A 20,612-nucleotide genomic window follows, 5' to 3' on the forward strand; every position below is an offset into this window, starting at 1 on the left:
CTTGCTTTTTTCCCGTATCCCTTTTCGGTGGGTGCCGTTGCATGTCTGTCAAATTACAAAGAGTGATGAAGTGTTGCTTTATATATGTCTGTCTGCCGGAATAAATAAATACATTCAACAACGATGAATAATAGTCACACCGGCATATTGCGAGGTTGATGTGTGCATAGCACTTTGATGTCACAGAAATAATCTTCTTTAATCATGACAATAAATGACAGGCTTGTCACCTCACGATCTATAATAGGTCGACAGGAAGTGACGTAGTCGATGCACAACATTCATGTTTTCCAGTACTGGCCATGTCGTGACAATGTTGTTGTACATGAATGGTAACAAATACAAAAAAAAATTAAAATAGTAGCTGTGATTTTTAACGCAACTCATTTGGTCTACGTCCCGAGAAGGAGTTTGTTAAAGTAAGACCCCTGTTTTTTGCCGAAAAATGGCGGACAGAAACCAAGATGTATATGTATATGTATATGTATATGTTCTTGAGACTTTTACGTGCGTCCCGTCATGACCAGCTATTTTTGTGCCGCTAGGACTCAGGGGTCGGGAACCTTTTTGGTTGAGAGAGCCATGAAAGCTAAATATTTAATAATTTATTTCCGTGAGAGCCATACAATATTTTTTATCACTGAATACAACTAAATGCGTGCATTTTTAAATAAGACCAACATTTTTAGAGTATAATAAGTCTTGTATTCTTTGTAATAACATTGTTATTCTGAAGCTAACCAATAATAAATACAGTGCTTCTTACCATTAATGCGACTTCTTGAACAGGTGCGGTAGAAAACGAATGGATGGATTAAAATGCATGAGAAGGTTTTATATTTTAAAACATAATTTTTAACACTGTGATTACCAGCGGAATTATTCATTACTTATGGTGTTAAGCAATGTCAGCTAACATCTGGCTCGAGAGCCATAGGTTCCCTACCCCTGCGCTAGGTGAAACTGGTGTATTTTTTTCTAATTTTAAAAGGTGGCACTAGAGACCCAAATTTGAAATAAAATTTTCAGGACACCCAAAATATAAAAATGTTCGACGAATCTGATGTGCTTGCAAAAGTTTTGTTGTGTTTTCATGCATGTCAAGGGCCTCAAAAAGCCATCTAAACGGGGATAATAATAATACTGATAATAACAACAGTAATAAAAAACACAACAATTTCATAGGGTCCTTGTGGCACTCTGCATCACACCTGTGGTGCTCGGACCCTAATGACTGAGTTTGACCCAAAAGTTGCACAAATCTGCATAACGTATTTTCCGGACTATAAGGCACACTTAAAATCATTTTTTTTGTCTCAAAACTTGACAGTGTGCCTTGTAACCCGGTGCGCCTAATGTAAGGAATACGTTCGGTTGAGCTTACCCACCTCGAGGCTATTTTATTTGGTACATGGTGTAATGATAAGTGTGACCAGTAGATGGCAGTCAGACATAAGAGATAACTGTAGCCTGCACTATGATGGGTCTTAAGTAAACAACACCATCATTTTAAATGTTCCATTGAAAATATAGAACAGTACACACAGCGCTCAAAAATCTATCAAAATGTTTTAGTACGACTTTGGTAAACTATGAAGCCGCACCGCTTGAAGTATTGTCAACGCATTAAACATAGGAGTATTATTATGGTGTGTGTATAAGGTAAGACATATTATCTGGTGTTTGTTTTGCAATATTATGCAAAAGCAATGTATCCCACTTTCTGGTACCTAATGATCTGTATTTGGGATCTGCATAAATCCTGAAAAATTGCACGCGTCCGTAGTCGATAAATTACTTATTTTTCTCTATCTTCTTGTTATGGGACATTCATCCTCCACTGTTGACATTTTTAATATAAAGTAGTGTAAAGTTCTTACTTATATCTGTCAGTAAACTCGCCATGAAAGCGCTAAAACATACCGGTGTAGTGAGTTTGCATTATTCACCCAAGGAACTTTAGTTATTAGAGAGTTCCGGTCGGACAGTTTTTCACGGGACACATTTTCCCGCGGGTGAGAAGATGCTGCTCCGTTATTGATTGAAGTAAAGTCTGAATGTCATTAAAACAGTTAGCTCCATTTTTTGACACTTCTTCCACACCCGTCCTTGCACGCTACACCGCTACAACAAAGATGACGGGGAGAAGACGCTGTCGAAGGTGAGCCACGTAAATAAGACCGCCCACAAAACGGCGCATCCGGAAGCGACTGTCAGAAAGCGGCTTGAAGATGATCTGTAAAACATCATCTATGCAACATTTTGACCAAATAACCACCATTACACGTTATGTAGACCACAAGGAAGTCTTTTACATTTACAAAAAAAATCATAATATGACCCCCTAATGCACCCTATAATCCGGTGCGCCTTTTAAATGAAAATAGACCTGAATAGACCCGCTCATTGCCAGTGCGCCTTATAATCCGGTGCGCCCTATGGTCCAGAAAATACCAAAATATAAACATTTTCGCAGAATCTGACACACTTGCAAAATTTTGGGGAGTTTTCATGCATGTTAAGGGCCGTTTAAACGTGGATAATAATATTACTAATAATAATAACAGCAATAATTTCAAAAACACAGCAATTTCATAGGGTCCTTGCGGCGCTCTGTATCACACCTGTGGTGCTCGGGGCCCAAATGACTGAGTTTAACCCAAAATTTGCAAAAATCTGCGTACAAATATATATGTGTGCTAGTAAACCTCACTCCCTGACAACTTCAAAGGTGTGCTGGATGCCACAATAACCATCCTGGGCTTTTAGCTCGGTGGTCAGCACACTCACTTCTCATACGGACGACCGGAGTGTGTGTACGGAATGGGATAAAGGCAGGTGGCCGAATCCCCTGGGTTATGTCACATGGTCAAACTGGAAGGAGGAGGTTACAAGTAAAGCTGGTGTTTACATCACATTGCATGCTTCACATGTCCCATTTACATAATATCTGTAGGATGATTTATTACAAAAAAGTGCATGATTTAGAATAGGACAGGATAGACTTTTATTCATCACATCCGTATTGCACACCACGGGGAAAAAAAACATCACAGTAAACAAATAAATGAAATTTGCAAATTGTGTTGCTCCAATCCATACCATCCCCTCTGGAGGTTTTAGTAAAAGTTAATGGTACAAAACTAGAGATGTCCGATACGATAAATGCTTTAAAATGTAATATCGGAAATTATCAGTATCAGTTTTTTTATTATCGGTATCGGTTTTTTTTGTTTTTTTGTTTTTTTTTAACTACATCAACATAAAAAACACAAGATACACTTACAATTAGTGCACCAATCCAAAAAACCTCCCTCCCCCATTTACACTCATTCACACTCATTCACACAAAAATATAAAGTAGTGTAAAGTTCTTACTTATATCTGTCAGTAAACTCGCCATGAAAGCGCTAAAACATACCGGTGTAGTGAGTTTGCAATATTCACCCAAGGAACTTTAGTTATTAGAGAGTTCCGGTCGGACAGTTTTTCACGGGACAAATTTTCCCGCGGGTGAGAAGATGCTGCTCCGTTATTGATTAGAGTAAAGTCTGAATGTCATTAAAACAGTTAGCTCCATTTTTTTTTAACTACATCAACATAAAAAACACAAGATACACTTACAATTAGTGCACCAATCCAAAAAACCTCCCTCCCCCATTTACACTCATTCACACTCATTCACACAAAAGGGTTGTTTCTTTCTGTTATTAATATTCTGGTTCTGCAAGGGATACAGTCCGTAAGCACACATGATTGTGCGTGCTGCTGGTCCACTAATAGTACTAACCTTTAGCAGTTAATTTTACTCATTTTCATTAATTACTAGTTTCTATGTAACTGTTTTTATATTGTTTTACTTTTTTTTAATTTATTTATCTTATTTTTTTTTTTTTTTAAAAGGACCTTATCTTCACCATACCTGGTTGTCCAAATTAGGCATAATAATGTGTTAATTCCACGACTGTATATATCAGTATCGGTTGATATCGGTATCAGTAATTAAGAGTTGGACAATATCGAAATATCGGATATCGGCAAAAAAGCCATTATCGGACATCCCTATACAAAACTGAACAAGAGAAATTAAAAAAGCAAACATTAATCTATTAGATCCTGCTTTCAGACTACAATTGGAAGTGTGTAGAACTCATAACTCCGCAAAGCCCATTTTGGATCAGGACCAACTTGTACACCTTTGTAGGACTGCAGCTGTTGGCATATGCGTCATCAATATGATTCATGCATTATGCACCAAGCAATTAAGCAAAAGGTTAAAACGTGCTGCGGTGTGAAGTAAGAACGCTCAAAATTTTAACTTTGTCAAAAAGCAGGCTTTTGCTTTATCCTGCACGGGGAAAGAAAGAAAAACTAATAAACATTTCATCCTCACACCTTCTCCTGTTTTCCACCTCAGTCTTCCATCCATCTATCCCTGCTTATCTTCACCATCCGTGGCCTGGCTCGGTGACAGTCAGGCTGTCAAATACTAGATGGCACAGGGGCTGCTAGAAAAGGGCTGGGATTGGAGGGGATCTGGATTCCTGACACCTCGGTTAGGCTTCAGGAAACACCCCCCCCGTCCACAACCTAACCCCCCTTCACTCCTCGCCACCCTTCGCTTTCTCATCTCTATCTCCACCTGTCCCCTGTTGGTGCCCCCCCACCCCCACCCCCACCCCCACCCCCTAGGCAGAGGCAAAGCGGCTCATCCCTAAAAGCCAAAATAAGAAACATCTATTTTATTTTCCCTCAGCTTGCTATCAACCTGCTTCAATTCCAAACTGACACCACTTCTTTTGACAACATTATTCACTCGCCGTCCTTTGTTTTCACTTTATTCTTTCTTTGCATTCGTCACAGTCGACCTGACACATGAAACGTGACAAATTGAGGGGGTGCACTTCATACTTTAGTCGCCAGATAGTGGTAGGGTGTCGATTATATCTAAATGTGTTTTGTGGCAATTCCAACTTTGACTACACCGTCAGTTTCTGTGTAGAGTGGCACTTTCCATCATTTTTAGCAGACTGCATTGCAAAATGATTAACCCCTCCCCACCTTCCTCTCATGCGAGTTCCACCCAGAATGGGGCCATATTAATCCATTCCCTACTGTAAGTATATATGAATCCAAGAACATTATCGATAACATGTATTTACTGTACATTTTTAATTGTATTCAAGGTGCGTGCTGTTGACATTTTAAAAATAACAAGTACATTTTTAAACTATTTATTTTTTTCTTTTATTACATGGAATTGTTTGATCACATATTTAAGTTATTTGTTGTTGTTTTTGTCCTCCTGTGTCCAATTATTTATTCCCTTATATTGTAAACATTATTAAAAACAACAACAAAAATATTTTGAGAAAATAAAAGTAACAACCTAATAGTGTTGTCCCGATACCAATATTTTAGTACCGGTACTGGTACCAAAATGTATTACGATACTTGTCGGTACTTTTCTAAACAAGGTTGACCACAAAAAAATTGCATTATTGGCTTTGTTTTTAACAAAACATTTCAGGGTACATTAAACATACGTTTCCTATTGCAAGTTTGTCCTTAAATAAAATAGTGAACATACAAGACAACTTGTCTTTGAGTAGTAAGTAAACAAACAAAGGCTCCTAATTAGTCTGCTGACATATGCAGTAACATATTGTGTCATTTATCATTCTATTTTGTCAAAATTATGATGGACAAGCTGTAAAAATTGATTATCAATCCACTTGTTCATTTACTGTCAATAGCTGCTTAATTTCTCTTTTAACATGTTCTATCTACACTTCTGTTAAAATGTAATAATCACTTATCCTTCTCTTGTTTGATACTTTACATTCATTTTGGATGATACCACAAAAGTAGGTATCGATCCAATACCAAGTAGTTACAGGATCATATATTGGTCATATTCAAAGTCCTCATGTGTCCAGGGACATATTTCCTGAGTTTATAAACATAATATGAATTCTAAAAAAAGGAAAAAAGATTTTGGAACGATAAACAATATTGATGTAATCATAGTAGCATCGACTAGATATACTATTATACTTGGTATCATTACAGTGGATGTCAGGTGTAGATCCACCCATGGCATTTGTTTACATTCAGGGTGCTAGCTTGCTGTTAGCAGTTAGCTATCGTATCCTCCTACGGTGTGTAGTGAAGCATATTTAGCTATTCCTCGTCCTGCAGTGATAAGGATACTTGTAAGAAACATACTTTATTTGTCGCCATGGAGGCGAGGATTAGTGATTTAGAAGTAGCTAAAACACTGCAGACTGCGAATGGACGTCCGCCGCTAGCTAGCTAGCCATGTCTCAAAGCACCTCTTCCTGAGGGCGTTTCAGTGTTATAACTTCACCTTTATCTTTAGTTTTTAAGCCAAAATGCGTCTGTTCTCCCTTTTCTGTCTACACATTGTGTCTGCTTGTAAGTACTCTGTGCGTGTGCGCTGCCGAACATGCTCCTCTGCTCGTAAAACCAGCAATGTCACGACGCGTCGTCATGCCCGGGAACCAGTACTTTTCAAACAGAGTATAGTACCGTTTTTGATTCATTACCGGTATACCGTACTACCCTACAACCTAATCACTCGAGTATCCATTATAAACTGATACACCACCGATTTCTGGCTCGATCACCCCTCCTCACACCAACAGTTCTTGTTATATTATTCTCCAGATTCGTATTAATCTACTTCTTAATTTCATGTAAACAGCTGCTTCTTTCGGCTGTAACGTGTTTCCGTCTACACTTCTTCAATATTACAAATGTATTGGGCACTTAATTAATGGTTTTCTTTAAAGCTAACTGAGCGGTTAGTGTATCTATTAGCAAGCTTGCTAATGGCTTGCTCTTGGTGTGTAACATGTTTACTATTAGCTTCGGGAGCGGCTCCAAACTGTGTATGGCAGGGATATTACATTCACATCGACGTCCCACTGGAGTGAGTTTTTCCTTGCCCTTATGTGGGCTCTGTACCGAGGATGTCGTTGTGGCTTGTGCAGCCCTTTGAGACACTTGTGATTTAGGGCTATATAAATAAACATTGATTGATTGATTGATTGATATTAAACTAGATAAACTAGATGACTAGCAATTTCATTGACTTGCACCAGTGAGATCCTTGTTGACATTTGACTTTGTGTTTTGCAAAAAAGGTGGAGGCAATCCAAGAATGATTCTTCACTGGCTTTTGTTCATTTAATTGTGAATGACGGTGTGGCGCAGGTTGGGAGAGTGGCCGTGCCAGCAACCTGAGGGTTCATGGTTCGATCCCCAGCTTCTACCAACCTCGTCACGTCCGTTGTGTCCTTGAACAAAGACACTTCACTAGGGCTGTGAATCTTTGGGTGTCCCACGATTTGATTCCCTATCGATTCTTGTGGTCACGATTAGATTCAAAATCGATTTTTTTTTTCAATTCAACACGATTCTCGATTCAAAAACGATTTTATTACCGATTCAAAACGATTCTCTATTCATTCAATACATAGGGTTTCTGCAGGATCTACCCCAGTCTGCTGACATGCAAGCAGAGTAGTAGATTTTTGTAAAAAACTTTTATAATTGTAAAGGACAATGTTTTATCAACTGATTGCAATAATGTAAATTTGTTTTAACTATTAAATGAACCAAAAATATGACTTCTTTTATCTTTGTGAAAATATTGGACACAGTGTGTTGTCAAGCTTATGAGATGCGATGCAAGTGTAAGCCACTGTGACACTATTGTTCTTTTCTTTTTCTTTTTATAAATGTCTAATGATATTGTCAATGAGGGATTTTTAATCACTGCTATGTTGAAATTGTAACTAATATTGCTACCGTTGTTGATCATTTTCATTTTTGTTTCATTACTTTTGGTTTGTTCTGTGTCGTGTTTGTGTCTCCTCACAATTGCTCTGTTTATTGCAGTTCTGAGTGTTGCTGGGTCGGGTTTGGTTTTGGAATTGGATTGCATTGTTATGGTATTGCTGTGTATTGTTTTGTTGGATTGATTAATTTAAAAAAAAAAAAAATAATAATAATTAATCGATTTTTAAAAAATGAGAATCGATTCTGAATCGCACAACGTGAGAATCGCGATTCAAATTCGAATCGATTTTTCCCCCACATCCCTACACTTCACCCTTGCTCCTGATGGGTCATGGTTAGCGCCTTGCATGGCAGCTCCCGCCATCAGTGTGTGGATGTGTGTGTGAATGGGTGAATGTAGAAATAGTGTCAAAGCGCTTTGAGTGCCTTGAAAGTAGAAAAGCGCTATACAAGTATAACCCATTTACCATTTACCATTTGTCTTTGTGCATTTCCAGAGAGATAAGGACCATGGGGGCCGGATTTCTTCCTTCACTGTTAGTCGTATTTTTGTATGTTCCACTACAGTATACTTTCGATTTTGTCAGCGTTATAGAATCGCTTTACTGTTTTTAAGGACTTTCTGCTTAAAGGCTAGTCAAAGATCATCTCTAGATAGCACTCGAGTGAGTCTGCTGTGAAAATTTTTTTTGAACTGAACGCGTGGGCCGCCAGTTGAATAGCCCAAATTATGAAAAAATAGGTCCTTCAATGGAACCTTGAGGAACGCTACTAGTATAGTGAAGTGAAGTGAAGTGAATTATATTTATATAGCGCTTTTCTCTAGTGACTCAAAGCGCTTTACATAGTGAAAACCCAATATCTAAGTTACATTTAAACCAGTGTGGGTGGCACTGAGAGCAGGTGGGTAAAGTGTCTTGCCCAAGGACACAACGGCAGTTACTAGGATGGCGGAAGCGGGGATCGAACCTGCAACCCTCAGGTTGATGGCACGGCCACTCTACCAACCGAGCTATACCGCCCCAGTTTAGTATACAACTAAAGAAGTTGAACAATTGATTGTCAGTCTCAGGTGAGCATTGCTTGGGATGTCACCCTAGGACACAGAGGACAGCAGACGGCGTGCAGGTATAATACAAGTATATTTAATGACAAAAACTAGTGCAGCGTGGGAGCGCACAGGAAGCAGGGAAATGGGACTGTAAGGCTCGGGTGGTAGAGCGGCCGTGCCAGCAACTTGAGGGTTATAGGTTTGATCCCAGCTTCCGCCATCCTAATCACGTCCATTGTGTCCTCGGGCAAGACACTTCACCCTTGCTCCTGATGGGTCGTGGTTAGGGCCTTGCATGGCAGCTCCCGCCATCAGTGTGTGAAGGTGTGTGTGAATGGGTGAATGTGGAAATAGTGTCAAAGCGCTTTGAGTACCTTGAAGGTAGAACACCGCTATACCATTTACAAAGAATATAAACCAAAATCATCCCTTCCCGAGAGCAAACAATTACAATGAACCAACCCGGAGAGGCAGGTGACACTGGACTATAAACCCTCTTGATTATCCTAGGTGAGTCCACTGATCCCCAATCAAGAGCAGGTGAGGTAAACAGTGCTCAGAGCCTGGGATAAAGTCATTGCAGGATAACACTCAAAGCAGGAAGCGGAAACTACAAAACAGGAGATGGCCATGGTCTAGCTGCAGACACAAAGTCGTGCCCACAAGCGTGATGACAACAGAAGTGAACTGTGTCTTAAAGACACGCCCACTGTGGTGCTGACACAATGCGGGAGTGGACATTGGATTTGTAACGTAATCTAAGATGGTCGATGCAACGTACCGTGGTTGGTATTATTTCGGTTGTTGAATGGTGGTTAGAGTGTCCGCCCTGAGATCGGTAGGTTGTGTTGCGTCTGACCAGATGTTCCTCCAAGGGGAATTTAAAACGCAGGTCACTCCCAAGTTCTTTCGATGACACATGAGCTGAGTTCAAATTGATCACCAGAGCAGAATAGGTATTTTGTCATTTATTTTTAAATATTTGAACAGACCAGCCTCGAATAACACATACAAATGCGTAGCCAAAGTTGATCTGAAAAACATCACGGAAAACACTCTCTTCTTCAATATCTCCCCCCGCCCTTCCGCCAGCACAAATGCCCATTGTGTCTCTTATCTAGAGTCGGCCTGAGAAGGGAAGCAGGGAGGATTCCTCCTCTCTGCCTCCTACCTCAAGGCCGTCCACAGTGCAAGCACTCTGTCATAAGATGATGAAAAAAGGAAAAGAGTACAATATGGTCCATTAGCTATTTGTAATGTGACTATGAAAGTACCGAAGTAACACAAACATATGGATATATGTAAATATCTGCTTCCATCAGTTGTGAGTTCAAACCCCAGCCGAGTCATACCAAAGACTTTAAAAATGGGACCCATTACCTCCCTGCTTGGCACTCAGCATCAAGGGTTGGCCACCGCTGCTGCCCACTGCTCCCCTCACCTCCCAGGGGATGATCAAGGGTGATGGGTCAAATGCAGAGAATAATTTCGCCACACCTAGTGTGTGTGTGTGACAATCATTGGTACTTTAACTTTTTATTGCTTTTCCGGCCGTTTGTATGCAACTCTAACCCTAACCAAAGCCCAGACCCAAACTTCTTCAGCAGTATTTTATTTTTTATTTATGTCTGATTTCCGTATTACGTATTGTCTCTCCAGCTTCCCTTCTGTTTGATGCACGCTTCAATTCCGTTGTCGTCACCCCTGTGGGCGCATCTTAGAGTTGGCGCGAACTTAGACTTAGTGTCTACGGTCTGCAACTTAGAGTTTCTGTGGTCTGCAGCTAGATGTACTTGGAAATAAAAGCTCTGGACAGGAACTAAACAACAAACACAGGAAAACACATGAAAAACCTGTCAGGAGCAATCCTGACAATGACTACTGACTGAATCTGAAATAAACAAGTTACAGCAACACCCTGAATACATAAATCACATTAGGAAAAAAGTTACTCTCAAAAATGAGAGGACTTAAAGCGGTGCCTTGAGGAACACCCTCAGTAATGTAAATCACACGTTTGGACCCCACTGTATTATGTTTGCTGGCAAGGTTCAAATGTCATTGCGAGCAACTGCCAATGTGTTAACAGTGGTCCAAGCATGCTAGTGTTCTTAGGAATTGCGGCAAAGTTTTGAACTGAATTCGGGGGCCAGTACGGTGACATTCCCCAGGCTGGATGTAGTGCTTGCATGGCCAGTTAAATAGCCCTGGTGTATGGAGACACATAATTAGCTGCTAGCACTAAAAGAACAAATACAGTGTCGGCATTCATGATCTGCATTTAACTGCATAGGAAAATTGTCCGATACTAATTCTGTGGCCGATCGATCGGCACATCTCTACCTATCAGAAAACGGTAACATTAGATAAAACATATGAAGTGAACAAGCTCTCAGTAATTGCTGAGACATGGAGAAGCCTCCCTTGTTTTTGTTGATTGTTTTATTGTGTACTTGCCAGTCAACCAAAGTACTGTAGTAACAAAAGTGAGGTATTTCTGTCCATGACAGGCTACCAGCACTAGGTTTAAAGTCATGTATGTAACATTTCCATCATTTATGTCCTGATCTCTTTCCCTCCCCCCTGCAGGAATTCTCCATGCTGCAATTGGATGATGTGGTGGACCAGCGGGTCAACATTGTCGGTTTTTCCGTTTTCAACGAAGCGCATCCATTCTTCCAGGATTTTGTGCTAAGCCTCAACCGCTCCTGGCAGGAGAACTGTGAACATGTTCCCTTTGCTGGCACACCGGTTAGTCCACCCAACGCACACACACATTGAGATTGTCATGATTATTATTTATCTTCTTACAAAAGGCCTCGCAGACCTTTTAAAGGCACCTCAAACTCCCTCACCCAAAACAAAACGGCACACACAAACTATACAAGTATGACATTTATCCAGTTAACTGCTGTAATTGCGGCGGATGTCCTCAGCCAGTTGTTATTCCTGGCAGCTCGTTCGCCGGCGTCCTCATTAAAATCGTTTATGGTGTCTTCATTCACTTTGGAGGAATTACACGTTGCACAATGTTGCCAGCACACCAGCTCAACATTTACAATTTCATGGATAAATCTGCACCTTCATGTTCATCAAATGGAAAAACATCCTGTTTGTCATTGTATTGTGTGTTGATTGTTTTTGCAGCATTTGTCAGAGATTTGGAAGCAGACATATTCAGAGACTCTTCATGAAACACAAGATGTGTAATATGACTACACGTCACATTTCAGCGAGCATTTTATTATATCGTCCTAAGGGATGTGCCCAACCAGTCTACATGTGCTTTGTGGACTTGGAGAAGGCATTTGACCGGGAAGTCCTGCGAGGAGTGCTCAGAGAGTATGGTGTATCGGACTGTCTGATTGTGGCGGTCTGCTCCCTGTATGATCAGTGTCAGAGCTTGGTCCGCATTGCCGGCAGTAAGTCGAACCCGTTTCCAGTGAGTGTTGGACTCCGCCAAGGCTGCCCTTTGTCACCGATTCTGTTCATAACGTTTATGGACAGAATTTCTAGGCGCAGTCAGGGCGTTGAGGGGATCCGGTTTTGTGGCTGCAGGATTTGGTCCCTGCTTTTTGCAAATCATGTGGTCCTGATGGCTTCATCTGGCCTTGATCTTCAGCTCTCACTGGATCGCAGCCGAGTGTGAAGCAACTGGGATGGGAATCAGCACCTCCAAGTCCGAGTCCATGGTTCTCGCCTGGAAACGTGTGGAGTGCCATCTCCGGGTTGGGGAGGAGATCTTGCCCAAAGTGGAGGAGTTAAAGAGTGAGGGAAGAGTGGATCGTGAGATCGACAGGCTGATCGGTGCGGCGTCTTCAGTAATGCGGACGCTCTATCGATCCGTTGTGGTGAAGAAGGAGCTAAGCCGGAAGGCAAAGCCCTCAATTTACCAGTCAATCTACGTTCTCATCCTCACCTATGGTCATGAGCTTTGGGTTATGACCGAAAGGACAAAATCACGGGTTCAAGCGGCCGAAATGAGTTTCCACCGCTGGGTGGTGGGGTTCTCCCTTAGAGAGAGGGTGAGAAGCTCTGTCATCCGGGAGGAGCTCAAAGTAAATCCGCTGCTCCTCCACATCGAGAGGAGCCAGATGAGGTGGTTCGGGCATCTGGTCAGGATGCTACCCGAATGCCTCCCTGGGAAGATGTTTCGGGCACGTTCGACCGGTAGGAAGCCACGGGGAAGACCCAGGACACGTTGGGAAGACTATGTCTCCCGGCTGGCCTGGGAACTCCCTGGGAGGAGCTGGACGAAGTGGCTGTGGAGAGGGAAGTCTGGGCTTCCCTGTTTAGGCTGCTGCCCCAACAACCCGACCTCGGATAAGCGGAAGAAGATGGATGGATAGATCCTAAGGGATAATACTATGAAAATAAAACCAGAGCCATTAGGGGTGTGAATCTCTACCTTACATGGCGATCTGATATGAATATAGACATATGGGTGACAAAATGATTCGCTAACAAAACATTTTAAAACAGTACGATTTGATGCGATACGATTCGATGTGATTCAATGCAGATAGAATCTTTGCATGATAAAAAAAAAAAGTATCAGGTCAGAACAGCAGCTTGAGTGTAGAAGTTCAAATACATTTCAAAGTGCCATTCTGCTGGTTTCTGTGCAGCTAGCTTTTTATCTTTAGCACAGTGAAAAGCGTAATAGATGCTGTGATTACGTACATCGCAGTGTTGTGGCTAAGTTTGGGCTGGAAATCTTTCAGATAGGTGTCCTTGTCTTGTCAGTTGACAGCTCTGCTAGCATTTCCCTAGCTCCCTTATCGCCCGCTTCAGTGTCTCCATGCCGTCACAACACTTGGGTCCTAAAATTAGTTGTGCTGTCGCTACTTTATTGCTGCTTTCCAAACTTTACAAATGGCCATACTTTTATCCAATTGACCAGACTTTTTTTTTTTAATCTAAACCAGGGGTGTCAAAGTCAAATGGACGGAGGGCCAAATAAAAAATTTAGCTACAAGCCGAGGGCCGGACTGTTCGAATGTTCATTGAAAAATTTTTAAATGACGCATATAGTCTAGTGAACCTAATTGAACCTACTGAAAACCTAACAAATATATTCCAATATGATCAGATAAATAAAGCAATATTTTCTTATGGCTCTGTCAGTAATCTTTAATTTTCAACAGACACAAAAGACAAATTTCCTTTATATAAAAATCCCCATAACATGAACATTAAATGAAAGAAACCGGTATTCAAGGCACCATCAGTAGCCTATATTTTCTATTTTAGCAAAAGTGGGCTAAATTTACTTCAAAGAAAAAAACAATAATAGCAATTTTCTATCATCCACTCAACTGAAATATTTTTAAAATATAATTAAATTGAAATACAATAAAATAAAGTGCAAAAATCTATAAATCAAAAACAACACTTTGTTTAAGGAGAAGTAACATGCAGTGAAAACAAATATTAAACTTTAACTTTTAAACTTGAATTGAGTAAAAACTCTAAATATGTGATTGCACAGTAATGTTCACATTAAACCCCCCTCCTCCCTCCGTGGGAGGGAGGCGAGTTGGGTGCCCGAAACCCCCCGCTGGTTTCGGCCCGCCCCTTGGCGCGCGTGGCACGGCGGGCTCCGCGACCCGACGGCTGGCCCTCGTGGCTTGACGGCGGGCGCGTCCCGACGGGCCGCGCGTAGGGGTCAAACGCAGAAGTCTCAGGGCCTCGTGGTGAGGGGGTGGCCTGCGGGTTTCGGCCCGCTTGACCCCCCCGCTCCGCTTGGCGCGCGCGGCACATGACGGGTTCCGCCACCGACGCTCGGGCTGCAGCCCGACGGTGGTGCGGGCCCGGCGGTGACGCGCGGTTTGGGGAAACAAAGCAGAAGTCTCAGGGCCTCGGGGCCGGGTTTCGGCCCGCCCCCTTGGCGCGCGTGGCACGGCGGGCTCCGCGACTGACGGCCGGGCTGCAGCCCTTCGGCCGGCAGGCGCGTCCCGGCGGGCCGCTCGCCCCCTTTCGGAACCTTGGACCGGCATCCGCTTGGTGCGTGTAAAAGATCTGCGGTCTGCGGGCCGGTTCTAATAATAAATCAAGATCATCCCAAGGGCCGTAAAAAACCTTCCCGCGGGCCGGATATGGCCCGCGGGCCTTGACTCTGACATATGTGATCTAAACGTTTACCACACTTAAGATTTGGGGGGGTGTTGTTCGTAAACTCTTTCAATGCTGTCTGCTATGTTGCTCTGTAGTTGTCAGTCCCAAACGAGATTATGAAAACATTACTCCTGTATTATGTCTTCCCAGAAGTCTCGCAAGATTAGAGTGGCCATATTTTGTAGCAGAGCTCGAATCAACCGATTCATGACTTTCCAACCGGACATCGACCTATCCAAACTAGATATTGGTCGATCCAGAGGCTCGCCAAACGATGTATTCATATCTCTAAAATTGAAGTGGGTTTTCGTTTGTACCGATTACTTTTTATACCCCTAATTGCCATAGTTTGGAGTAGTCAGTGTCAGCTTGTATAGCTGTATAATAGCCCCTAAAATGACTCAACACATTGATCTGAATAGCTGGCAACAAGTGAGTACCATGTCACATGTCCATTGTGTTCAAAGTGTGAATATTTAGTGTTAGGTGCCATACAGCCACACGATCAATAGGGGGCTTTATTTTTGCATGAAGGGGCACATTAAAATACAAAAAAATATCAACATTTAGTGCTCATCTAAGGACATAAACATGTACAGGATTGCTTTTATCAGAGATTTTAGATGCAAACCTGTATTCTCCGATATTGTTAAATCTTTATACATATCAGATCGGGACACCACAAATCCCCGGCTGGATTTTTGGTAGGAAGGTTAATGTTAATGTTATTTTGCATACAACGTTTTTTTGAAAAATGTATATCACATTGGTTTTAGTCCAAAACATGCAGTTAATGGTATTCTGATTTGAGTCAAATAGTAGAAAGTGTGGATAATAATGGTTATAGTGGGTGAGGCCTCTGAATACAATCTGCTTAGGGGATCAGAAGCCGCACCTGCCATAGCTGCGCAAGTTATTTATGGAATCCAATTCCAGTCCTCCATGATTACATCACTGGTGAAACTGGTGGATGTTAGACATCTTGCAATCCTCCAACTTCCTTTCGCTTAAAGAGGTCATATTATGTTGTCTTTTTCTACATTCCTTGTGGTCTACATAACATGTAGTTGTGGTTCTTTGGTCAACATGTATTATACTATAAAATATATTAACATTAGGGTTGTACAGTATACTAATATATTAGTATAATACCGCGATACTAATTAATCATATTCGGTACTATATTGCTATACTCTGAAAAGTACCGGTCCTCCCCTCACCGGCGTCAAAATGTAAACAAACGCCATTGGTGGATCTACACCTAACATACACTGTAATGATACCAAGGACTGTAGCGTATCTAGTCGATACTACTATGATTACGTCAATATTTTTTTAGCATCACAACATCTTCTTTCGTTTTTTAAAAATTTATATTATGTATATAAACTCAGGAAATATGTCCCTGGACACCAGGACTTTGAATATGACCAATGTATGATCTTGTAACTACTTGGTATCGGATCGATACCCAAATTTGTGGTATCATCCAAAACTAATGTCAAGTATCAAACAATAGAAGAATAAGTGATTATTACATTTTAACAGAAGTGTAGATAGAACATGATTAAAGAAAAAGTAAGCAGATATTAACAGTAAATGAACAAGTAGATTAATCATTCATTTTCTACCACCTTAATAATTTAGACAAAATAATAGGTAGGTAAATGACACAATATGTTACTGCATATGTCAGCAGACTAATTAGGAGCCTTTGTTTGCTTACTTACTACTAAAAGACAAGTTGTCAAGTATGTTCACTATTTTATTTAAGGACAAACTTGCAATAAGAAACATATGTTTAATGTGCCCAAAGATTTTTTGTTAAAATAAAGCCAATAATGCCATTTTTTGTGGTCCTCTTTATTAAGAAAAGTACCGAAAAGTATCAAAATAATTGTGGTACCGGTACCAAAATATTGGTATCGGGACAACACTAATTAAAATATATTATTTTATTTTCAAATTTAGTGGGTTTGTCTTATATAACGGAGCGCTCTATAGTCCATTAAATGTGGTATATCTACAGTAAACAGCTATACATCCATCCATCCATTTACTACCGTTTGTCCCTCTCTGCGTCGCGGGGGGCTGGAGCCTATGCCAGCTGCACTCACCCTGGACGAGTCGCCACCTCATCGCAGGGTCAACATGTTTTTTGTTTTTTTATTAGCATTAATTAATATGCCTTGAACACTGTTAATACAGGTTGCTTCATAAGATGATAAAAAAAAGCAAATGATTCATTTCTGAAAAATGTTATCAAATACTTCTTGGTGCCATTTATCTAACGCCTCTAAGCCTGCTGCTCTACAACCTGTACAGAGACTGATCTAAACTACATCCAAGTTGCAGCTCTACACGATTGTCTCTTGAGTACTGTATTTTCCGGACCATAGGGCGCACCGGATTATAAGGCGCACTGCCGATGAATGGTCTATTTTTTTGCTTTTTTCATATATTAGGCACACCAGATTATAGGGCGCATTAAAAGGAGTCATATTATTATTATTTTTTTCTAAATGTAAAAGACTTCCTTGTGGTCTATATAACATGTAATGGTGGTTCTTTGGTCAAAATGTTGCATAGATGATGTTTTACAGATCATCTTCAAGCCGCTTTCTGACAGTCGCTTCAGGATGCGCCGTTTTGTGGGCGCTCTTATTTACCTTCGACAGCCTCTTCTCCCCGTCATCTTTGTTGTAGCGGTGTAGCGTGCAAGGACGGGAGTGGAAGAAGTGTCAAAAGATGGAGCTAACTGTTTTAATGACATTCAGACTTTACTTCAATCAATAACGGAGCAGCATCTTCTCATCCGGAAACAACCACACCGGAAATATATCTTGTGAAAAAACGTCCGACCGGAACTCTAATAACTAAAGTTCCTTGGGTGAATAATGTAAACTCACTATACCGGTATGTTTTAGCGCTTTCATGGCGAGTTTACTGACATATAAAAGTAAGAACTAAACACTACTTTATATTAGAAATGGCAACAGCGGAGGATGAATGTCCCATAACAAGAAGATAGAGAAAAAGAAGAAGATTATCGACTACGGTGTCCGCACAGACTACAAAAGCGGACACGTGCAATTTTTCACGATTTATGCAGATCCCAAATACAGATCAGCAGGTACTAGAATAGTTGCTTTTGCATAACATTGCGAGACAAAACGCCAGATAATATGTCTTACCGTATACACACACCATAATAATACTCCTATGTTGAAGCATAGTACAATCCATCAAGCGGTGCGGCTTTCATAGCTTACCAAAGTCGTACTAAAACATTTTGATATATTTTTCAGCGCCGTGTGTAATGTTCCATATTTTCAATGGAGCATTTAAACTGTTGGTGTTGTTTACTTGAGACCCATCATCGTGCAGGCTACACTTATCTCTTATGTTTGACTGCCATCTACCGGTCACACTTATCATTACACCATGTACCAAATAAAATTGCTTCGAGGTTGGTGAGCTCAACCAAACGTATTCCTTACATTAGGCGCACCGGCTTATAAGGCGCACCATCGAGGGAAAAAATAAGGATTTTAAGTGCGCCTTATAGTCCGGAAAATACGGTATTTACTTTTGTAAGATATTGTATGTATGAAAAGATACGACCTCCATGTTTGTTTTGGTACAAATAAACTGATTTGTAAAGAACAATGTGCACGGTCAAGGACTATAGTTGGACGCCAACAACACAGTCGATTAATTAGTAACGCCGTCTGTGTGTAATTCAACTTCAGCGAATGTACCACCGTTAGACAATGTTCAACAATTTGCCCCCCTCTGTTGCAAACAAGCTGGCTGGTGAAAGAGGCCAAACGAGCATTTAGAACACAGCGTGATGTAAAAGTTGTACTGTTGCTCTCGCAGCGGGTCGCTTGAATACTTCTCAGCTTCTCGCAGCTTTATGACTAATTAGCTCGAAACTTGGGAGAAAAAGAAAGAAAAAAAAAAAAGCTGGCGGCACTTTTGCAAGAAAGCCATTAGCAGATGATGCTCTGTTTTTGACAGTAATTAGGACTGATGCACAAGTATACCTGCATGGCTGATGTGCTCTGCAACATCCATCCTTCCATTTTCTACCGCTTGTCCCTGCTATTGACCTCTTTGCATGCGGCCTGCCGAGGCTTTAAAGGCCTACTGAAACCCACTACTACCGACCACGCAGTCTGATAGTTGATATATCAATGATGAAATCTTAACATTGCAACACATGCCAATACGGCCGGGTTAACTTATAAAGTGCAATTTTAAATTTCCCGGGAAATATCCGGCTGAAAACGTCTCGGTATGATGACGTTTGCGTGTGACGTCATAGGTTGAAGCAGACATTTTGGAATAGCCAGCTTAAGTCGTCTGTTTTCACCACATAATTCCACAGTATTCTGGACATCTGTGTTGGTGAATCTTTTACAATTTGTTTAATGGACAATGAAGACTGCAAAGAAGAAAGCTGTAGGTGGGATTGGTGTATTAGCGGCTGGCTGCAGCAACACAACCAGGAGGACTTTGAGTTGGATAGCAGACGCACTATCCGACGCTAGCCGCTGACCGCACCGATGATCGGGTGAAGTCCTTCGTCGCGTCGTCGATCGCTGGAACGCAGGTGAGCACGGGTGTTGATGAGCAGATGAGGGCTGTCGTAGGTGGAGAGCTAATGTTTTTAGCATAGCTCTGTCGAGGTCCCGTAGCTAAGTTAGCTTCAATGGCGTCGTTAGCAACAGCATTGCTAGGCTTCGCCAGGCTGGACAGCATTCACCGTGTGGTTACAGGTCCAGGGTTTGGTTCGGTGTCTCCTGATAGTAGAAGTAATAGTAGTTTTGTTAATCTTCTCTCTATCCTTCCAGTCAGGGGCTTATTTCTTCTGTTTCTATCCGCAGTTAAGCACGATGCTATCACGTTAGCTCCGAAGCTAAAGTGCTTCACCGATGTATTGTCGTGGAGATAAAAGTCACTGTGAATGTCCATTTCGCGTTCTCGACTCTCATTTTCAAGAGGATATAGTATCCGAGGTGGTTCAAAATACAAATCTGTGATCCACAATAGAAAAAGGAGAAAGTGTGGAATCCAATGAGCCCTTGTACCTAAGTTACGGTCAGAGCGAAAAAAGATACACCCTGGTGTCCTGCACTGCACTCTAATCCTTCACTGTCACTTTCCTCATCCACGAATCTTTCATCCTCGCTCAAATTAATGGGGTAATTGTCGCTTTCTCGGTCTGAATCGCTCTCGCTGCTGGTGTAAACAATGGGGAAATGTGAGGAGCCTTTCAACCTGCGACGTCACGCTACTTCCGGTACAGGCAAGGCTTTTTTTTATCAGCGACCAAAAGTTGCGAACTTTATCGTCGATGTTCTCTACCAAATCCTTTCAGCAAAAATATGGCAATATCGCGAAATGATCAAGTATGACACATAGAATGGATCTGCTATCCCCGTTTAAATAAGAAAATTTAATTTCAGTAGACCTTTAATGCTGTTTTAATCAGACTTCAATCCAAAAATAATTGTATGACTGGTGACATAACACTCTTTGTCATGTTTATGCTGCAAATAAAAGTGCTATATTCGACAAAAAATAGTCTAGGGCAGGACTATTCAAATGG

The 20,612-nt window shown here is 41.3% G+C and overlaps 1 protein-coding gene across 2 annotated transcripts in view; it reads left to right on the top strand.

Moving 5' to 3' along the window:
• Nucleotides 1-20,612, top strand: part of grik4 (glutamate receptor, ionotropic, kainate 4) — a 1,090,788-nt gene that overhangs the window by 817,218 nt on the left and 252,958 nt on the right. For both annotated transcript variants that reach the window (XM_062060216.1, XM_062060217.1), the window contains one exon: nt 11,468-11,629. In XM_062060216.1, the coding sequence (XP_061916200.1) occupies nt 11,468-11,629 (162 nt within the window). The remainder of the gene's footprint in view (nt 1-11,467; nt 11,630-20,612) is intronic.

The sequence above is a fragment of the Entelurus aequoreus genome, linkage group LG10, assembly GCF_033978785.1.
Source record: "Entelurus aequoreus isolate RoL-2023_Sb linkage group LG10, RoL_Eaeq_v1.1, whole genome shotgun sequence".
Lineage (NCBI taxonomy): Eukaryota > Metazoa > Chordata > Actinopteri > Syngnathiformes > Syngnathidae > Entelurus > Entelurus aequoreus.